This window comes from Gobio gobio (assembly GCF_949357685.1).
Source record: "Gobio gobio genome assembly, chromosome: 16".
NCBI classification, from domain to species: Eukaryota; Metazoa; Chordata; class Actinopteri; order Cypriniformes; family Gobionidae; genus Gobio; species Gobio gobio.
The window spans coordinates 23,201,690-23,209,771 of NC_137109.1; the positions used below are offsets into that span (position 1 = coordinate 23,201,690).

At 37.5% G+C, this 8,082-nt stretch overlaps 1 protein-coding gene across 1 annotated transcript; it reads right to left on the reverse strand.

The window, feature by feature from the left end:
• Positions 1–100: 100 nt before the first annotated feature.
• cxcl14 (chemokine (C-X-C motif) ligand 14) lies at positions 101–6,791 on the reverse strand. Its single transcript, XM_079838866.1, has 4 exons — positions 6,404–6,791; positions 5,339–5,444; positions 3,218–3,331; positions 101–1,325 (listed from the first exon to the last, which is right to left on the reverse strand). The coding sequence occupies exons 1-4, from the start codon at positions 6,465–6,467 to the stop codon at positions 1,310–1,312; spliced, it is 300 nt and encodes a 99-aa protein (XP_079694992.1). The 5' UTR covers positions 6,468–6,791; the 3' UTR covers positions 101–1,309.
• Positions 6,792–8,082: the final 1,291 nt, after the last annotated feature.

An 8,082-nucleotide genomic window follows, 5' to 3' on the forward strand; every position in this document is an offset into this window, starting at 1 on the left:
TTATTGGATATTGGCATAACCAAATTATTGGCATAACCAACATCCTTGAACCCGTGAAAAAAAAGGAAAAAAGGATTGCAATAAAAACAAGACACACCCTGTGATTTATTCAAATGTTTATTGCTGTGCTTGAAGATTACACTCCTTGGACTTAAGTTTGGTGCTTGGTGGTCAGTCCAAACACAAAGACTCAAAACATTTCTATTATTTATTATTTAAATAGTAAAACAACAATTCTGTGATACAATACATAGGCTTCACTAATAAATTCTGAACAAGCTAGACTATAGGCAAGATGGTCTATACACAATAACCTATTCTGTGTGCTTATACATACAATCTGATGTACAAGAAGTGACGAGAAACATTCCATTTACCAAAAAAAAAAAAAAGAAAAGAAAAGTCATACCAAACAATTCAAAATAATAGCTTACAAATCCTGCACACCTCAAAGAGGAGGCACATATAGTGTGCTGATAGGAGGGCCAATATTAAATAAAAAGCTTCATTTTAAACACATGAGCTAGTGCAGGCCCCAAAGTTCATGTGCTCGCCGTGTGACAGTACATGTCCACAGAGGAATAAAGTATATACGTGTAAATATAAAGTAAAGATATGATATGATCTGAATACGTAGCATCGTCTCTTTCACTTCACCATGAAGTACCAAATTCTAAAGTAATAAGTGAATAAGTTACAAAAGAAAGTTCCTCCGGCACTTTTGGGCAGATCAATGAGAAACGATTTTTGAAAAATTATTGTGAAGAAAAACGCTTTGCCTCCTTTTACCGATTGAATGTTGGCATAGAACACAGTAAAGTCTTTGAAGATATTATTTACACATCCTCAGTCATTCTGTTCTTTTGTACTGTGAGAACTCTAAGATCTACTTTGACACTTGTGGATAGTATATCACAGTAGTTTCAAACCAGACAGCATCCAAATATAGTGTCAGGATCCCTTTATATGCCACAACACAATGAATCAGACCAAGAACGGATGCTTCAGAAAACATTACACATTGCAAAATGTAATGATCGCTTCTTACACACTGATTCAGAGAAACTTTTCTCTGCCATAACTGCACATTTGGCTCATCATTACATTGCATAAGAAACATTTTTGTTTGACTATAAATTATTCCACATTAATATAACTTAATAACTTGGACTGATGTGCTTTATTATAAGCTTGTCTGGGTATATGCTTTGTCATGCTTTAAAAAAAATTGGTCCTCTGGTCATCCACAGTTCACTGGTAGTGCTGTGCATCCCACAATGTTTTCAGCCTTGTGCATAAAGTAGAACAATTAGGCCTCGTACACCCTACAAAGGGACGAGAAACAAACATTTGTGAGAGGTTATACTGACCTTTTTAAAGATGCATAAAGTATTTTTTCAGTCTGTTGTGCTGCCCAATATGCCAGTCGATTTGGGGTTATAGTGACACCTACTGATGTGGAGTCTTTATCACATGTGAGTGTGTATGGTTTTAAAGTAAGCATGAAACAGAAAAAAGTATTTTCTTCCTTATTAGGGGCTTTCACACCGGGTTGTTAAAGGAACTAGTCCACCAAGAATATTTTTTTCCTCCAGGGCCATATTCCTGGTTGAATTCACACTGCCAGTAGGAAATCTGAGAGTGACGTCATTCAACAACGTAAACTACTGGAGGACGACATGATCGGAGATGTGTTTTTGTTGTGTGTCGTGGGTTTCGAGATAACAAAGATGGAGATGTAAATTAGGCGATTGAAAGGGAGGCTAAGAGATGAAATCTCTTATGACAATTTGCAGTTCTACAGATCATTGAGGCTGAGAAAAGAAAACAAAGACAAAGGTGAAAGGTGTCTTCCTGGCACCTTTATTTTTAAGAGTGTAGGGTTGTCCCTACCCCATTTTCTTAATGATTAATGGGTGTGTTTTGGGCATAACATGCAATAAACCAATCACAGTCTCATCTTCCATTCCCTTTAAAAGCCATTTGCGCTTGCACCAATGGCGGATCCGCTATTTACATGGTGGAATTTGCGAGCGGAAAGACTCGGAAAACTCTTCTCCAGAGAAAAATGTAAAAACGTTTGTGTGCTGCTGCACGTCCCTGTGTGTGTAATAAGCAGAGTGTACACGCGTTGTGGACCCGCCTATAGGCACATATTACTAACTTTAGACCTGTTTTTTTGTTGGTCAATGGCGCAGTCTATTTCAGTCTCCTCAAAATAGCCAACAGTGCACCTGAACACACCTCGTTTTCAGACCAGCACACCCATGGGTGCAAATGCATTTGCTATTTAAACAACGTGGCGCAGGACATGAAAATGATAACTGCGTCAGGCTGAAACTAGCAAAAAAAAACTTGCGTCGCGCCTGGTGCTCCATTGCGCCGAGTGTATGATAGGGCTCTGTATGTTTATGTCTTATTGCTGATTTCCATGTTCATGGAGTTAGTTTGTGGAGTAAGTATATGTAAACTGTGTGTTTAGGTGCTGGTGTTTCGTATGGCATGCATTCGGCTAATGAGCATACACTTACATAACTGGTTGTGCATATTGTGCTGGGTTGGACCCTACTCTGAAGTAAAAGCTAATTTAGTTCCTCCAAAAGGCGTTCCTAAGATTAAAATCCTTCCCATTTTCTGTGGTGCGAATACGGCAAATATCAAATACTTCCGCCAATAGTTATAGAAACTATGAAAATACGAAAGCCCCTATTGTGATGAATATAGTGATGTGATGTATATCAGTGACAGGTGACACAAGGATACACTCTGTAACACCGGTTAAAATAGCTGATTTATCTGGATTTAAACATTGTTGGGAATTTTTGGGATAATGCAAGTACACAGGTCAACAAAACATAAAACATTGTTCTAGTGGGTTTTGGATATTTTAATCTAAAAATCGTACATGTTGTGCCTTTATTCAAACTATAATAACTTGCTCTTCTTCTGAAAGAACTTTCCTTTTCGACTGACAATGCAAATTGCTCTTACTTTTTCCACCCCTTCCCAACAACCACAATCCATCCGTCTCACCGAATATCTGTTTAATATTTAACTTTGGAAATATGTCAGTTTACGTAAGTAATTTTGGTTTTAAACTGTTCCATGTTGACTTTGCTGTGCTGGCAGGCAGTCGTGTATATCTAGCAATGTAGAAGTAATGTTTCAAATCGATCAGCAAACATTTGTTTGACATCATCTTGCTGACGAACGCTACCTGTGTTTGTCCTTCCAGATTTTGAACCACTTGACAAGGTTCTTAGTGCTCTGAAGTCTGGGGTGCAGGCAATACTCCTGACCTTTGAAACGGGACACATTCTCCATGGTGACACTATAAACACACAGGAAAAGTTATGGAGGAGAAGATGGGTAAACAGGAAGAGACAAGGGGAGAACATTAGTCAATTAGCAACACAAACTTTATGCATGGATTTTCATTTCTGTCGATAAATGTATGTAAAACTGAATGAGAGATTTTGAGAAAACTCATCACAATCATCACAAATTATAAGGTAGAAAATAGACATCCAAACTCAACGTTGCTGGACCTTCTTTCTAAGTGATTCTGAGGTGAATCATCATAACCACAGAATGCTCTGCTGAACATGTGACCAGTAAACAAATTCAAAACCAAAATTCAATTTTGCCTATTAAGAAGATGTTTACCACATTGCTAGTCACTGAATCAGACTAACCAAGAGTCTTTTTTTCCCTCGAGTTTCTTTTTACTTTATTATTCACCTGTGCAGCCAAAAGAACATGTTTATTGTCTCTAAACTCACAGGAGCTCTTGTGAGACTGGAGAAGCTTCTAGAATGTTAAACTCACACTCAGAATCCAGTGCCATTTACTGAATATTCTCAGCACAGTCCACCGGGTTTGTTTTTCTCGGAGGTCAGAGCTCACAAATGCAAATCCAGACAAATGCGCTAAATGTCCATGGATTGTTTATCAAAAACTTTGAGGTTAAAAGAAATTTGAGTGAGCCTCAAACTAATAAATACAGAGATGTTTTGTAAAGGTAAAAATATTAGTTATAATTATACAGTATAGTAACCAAATTAAATACTATATAGATATAACATAATCTGCAAATGATCGCAACAGTACAGCACTTGAATCAAGAATATCTGTGCACTTCAAATATTACTGTAAATTAAGCGAGGAAAAGACCTTATTCAGAGCAGCGCCATGACGGGTATGAAAGCGAGGCTGTGAGGGATAGAGTTACTGTGTTTTCAATGGCGTCAACTGTAAAATTTCCCATAACTCATATTGTCTGTTTTTTTTGTCTACTAAAATTTCTCAGAAAGATATTTTTTGCATTGTTTCATCAGCAGAACAATTCAAAAACATTAAATTACAGTACAACCCAAGGAAGAGATGTCTATCCTTCACAGCCTCGCTTTCATTCCTGTTCAAAATCAAAGATGGCGCTGGTGTGAATGCGGTAATTTTAAGGAATTTTTAATTCACACTCTCTCTCTCTTATCCATATGTTACAAGATTTGATTGGTTTTGAATAAATATCAAATTTTACAAATAAGAACGTTATAATGCTTGTTTGAATTTCAGAATATTCCCACAACCTTACTAGAGATCTCCAGCTCTGTAAATGCACTGCACTACCTAATATGGCCAGCAGATGGAAGAGTAATGTATAGTAATGTCAACAATCAAAAAGACAAGCTTATCACAAACACAAGTTTGCTTTACATCAGAGAAAACACGTTTGGATCTTATAGGCTTCATGAACAGAATGCATTGTCATAACATAACCACGCGGAGAGATTTTGAGTCCATTTTGACTAAGCTCTCTCCTACACTGCAAGTACGCCACTAAATTGTCATACGGATCATCCTGGAAAATCCATCTAAAGCAGCTTCTGTTGGCAGCTTATTGTGTTGGGTATATGGCTGATCTAAGATTGTCATTAGCTAGCCCAAATGGTTTTTATGGCCGATCCGCTGGATTACCAGCAGCTACAGTCTGGTTTGAGCTGGTTGAACTGGTGGGGACTGGATTGAGCTGGATGACCATGCTTGACCTTTAGCAGGTTCTGGAGCAGATGGCACTTTATTTATGTATTCATTTTTTTTCCCAGCAATGACAATTGCTTAACATCTACACACATGCTTGAAATTTCTCTCCTCTACATTATTCATTTATTTGCCAGATCTTATTGTAAGACTAGTCTACAAAAGCCCATTAGAAATATTACTGTTATTCTTATCCAGTTAACCTATTTCAATTGGAAGTCATAAACATAAAGTACACCAAATACATTTTACAGACCCAAACAAGCAAATAAAAGATGGTTATTTTTTTCCAACTCACAATATCATCTTTTCTTGGCAGTATGGATGTTTAGGCTTGATCTCCAGCTTTTGTACATCTTTGTACCGGATCTTCGGACCTTTTCTTGTGCATCTGCACTTATATGCTAAGAAATGAATAAAAAGGCAAGGTTTAGTCTCGAGAATAACCATGCAGTAGCCTAGACTGGCGAGTCTCAAAAAAACAACAACAACAGCAGCAACTGTTGAGAGATATCTGACTCACGTTGCACCCGAAAATCCAAAAAGAAATTGATATTTGAAAAGAAAAGAGAATAGAAAGAATTTACAGTAGAATTGGAGTAGAAAATGGAGCCTGTGTCCACAGAAAAAATTAAAAGCCAATGTGAATGTCATATTTAACGATGTGATATGTGATGTGAAACTGTAATATGCAACGACTTTCATAACTATTAACGAGAATGTATTTCCTTTTTTACGCATTAAAGTAATGAGAATTTGAGAGGAAAATGTGCTTAGTTCTGAAATTAAGCGTGGTTAAATTGCTTCGTGAGATGCTTTCTGGCAGGTTCCAGTATTTTCTAACTCTTTGTGCTTTGTGGTTGTGCAACATCAACAAACAGCACAGCACTGGTGGTGATTCATTAAAGTGCCATTTGCTGTTTTACTCTCTTTCATAGGCAGGTGAGCTGCTGAAAGACGTGTGACCTACATCTAAACCCTCATCAATCTTCTCTGCTCCATTCAGCATCATCTCTAAGCAGCCTCTCAGGACAGAAGCCAGCAAGACTCATCCAGCAACACAAAGAGCCACTATTTACTATCACTGTCCAAGTTGTGCAGAATGAACTACTGTCTCAGAGAAGAAGAGATGTTTGATAGTTGCACCAGCACAAGGCGCTGTTTTTCTGCGGGAAAATTTTTAATGTAAACATTTGATAAAACAAAGGGAAAATGTTTGTTATAGCAACTAAAACCATAAGACTGTAACACGGAAGCTAAAACATTGACTTCTGTAGGTTATTGATATATATATATACTTCACATCTTCGCAAACTCAATAAACAAACATAACATAACAACAACAAAAAAATCACACACTCACCCTCTGTATTGAGTGAATAAACGGCGATAACCAGCAAAAGTAAAGCGGCAGTACAGCGATTCATCCCAAATAGTTTGTTGAGAACCTCCAGCAGCCTCCGGTTTGTTTGTCCCACTCAAATGGAATAATCGAGATCCTCAAACAGAGTTTGATGATAAACCTGGTCTCTGTGTCTGTGATGTCAGTAGCAGGTTGAAAGTGCTCCGCGAGACGTCAGGCACACCGCGCGCGCGCTCTTCTCAATCTGATGAGACGCTCTCGAGCGCTCTGAGTTTCTATAAACACACGCTCGAGCGCCTCATTGATATGCAGAGCCCGCCGACGAATTAACTGTGGCTGTGTCTCCAAACCAGGCGTGTTGCCTTCCCAGACTGCATTTTTCGGCCGTGTGGACACAGTCGAGGCTGTCTAGGTAGGCAGCTCTCTAGGTTTTAAGACACGGTCTACATATATCCACAGTGAAAAGGAGAATAAAATTGAGTTATAAAGTTTATTAGTAGTCTGTATGTTGTCAGGGGAGATAATTGCATTGGCTTTCATGCCTTTTAAGACTCACTTAATTTGCTCTCATTGATTCTTGCTCATGAATAAATGCTCAGTTTAGCACTCTTTCTCTCTGTAACTAAGTAAATCTAGTCATAAGAGTCTTCAAGAGCTCTGTTTTTAGAGTCTTTAGACCTAAACACAAAACATTCGGCTTTAACTTCTTGGGCAGTTTAAATAAGTCTTTTTGAGACCTAAATGAGGAAGAATAATAATTAAATACCTTTTTATTAGCCTATTATTTTATTATCTGTTTTTATAAGTCTTACAGAATTCATAAATGTTAGCTTTCATCAGAGATTATTGCAGATGATAGTAGATTTATCTATATAATATACATACATAACTATGTAATATACATAACAGTTTCATAACAGTTTCACTATGTAAGAATAAGGTTGCAGTCAGGTGAGTGCCTTTTTTTTGTGCTTCTTTGTGTAAAACCACACAATTGCATAATAGTGTCCACCCTTTTATAAAAGCATTGCCGACATTTTTTGTGTGAAACAATAACAGAAATAAAATTGCCAGAGCTTCTATTTATGCAACATCTGCTCCATGTTGTGTTTTGTTTTTATTTCATGATCGCAAATTCATGATGAATTCAAATCCCATATCAACCAAACGTGTAGGACTTCTGAAAGGTTTAAAAGATAGTCAGTAATAATTTTTTTTGGAAGATGCAAATGTTTATTTGCACATTGCACCATACATAGGTATGCAAAGGGAGTTCCTATATATGTCAGACAGGTTAATTCAATAAGCAATCCTGTGAAAGCTGTTTGTGTTAGCTATAGTTGCTGCTTTACTTCTATAAATACTTATAATATAATTTGTATGAAATTATTTTCTAATAATATTTGTGTCACAGAGTAAAACTACCTATTGTTGTCAGTGCTGGCACCATACAGTGTAAATGATACCCCTGAGAAGACTGTTTCTGGTTTCCCCCTCATGCATGGATGATTGGAGGGTATAAAGCAAACCATCTGAATACCTGTGTCTGCGGACAAGAGCTTCATCCCAACTGTCATCAGTCATGCCTCAGTCCATTACATGTCTGTCTGTGGTCGATCCAAAGGTCCAGGAGAACTGAAAAGCATGAAAATATTGTGAAGCTGCCCTTCATTCTGTCT

Bases quoted from the DNA above. Each gene is read 5' to 3' on its own strand.
- cxcl14 (XM_079838866.1), bottom strand. From the start codon at position 6,467: ATGAATCGCTGTACTGCCGCTTTACTTTTGCTGGTTATCGCCGTTTAT. The intron at 5,445-6,403 runs GTGAGTGTGTGA...TTCATTTCTTAG, and splicing joins TTATTCACTCAATACAGAGG to CATATAAGTGCAGATGCACA. The intron at 3,332-5,338 runs GTGAGTTGGAAA...GTGTGTTTATAG, and splicing joins TGCCAAGAAAAGATGATATT to TGTCACCATGGAGAATGTGT.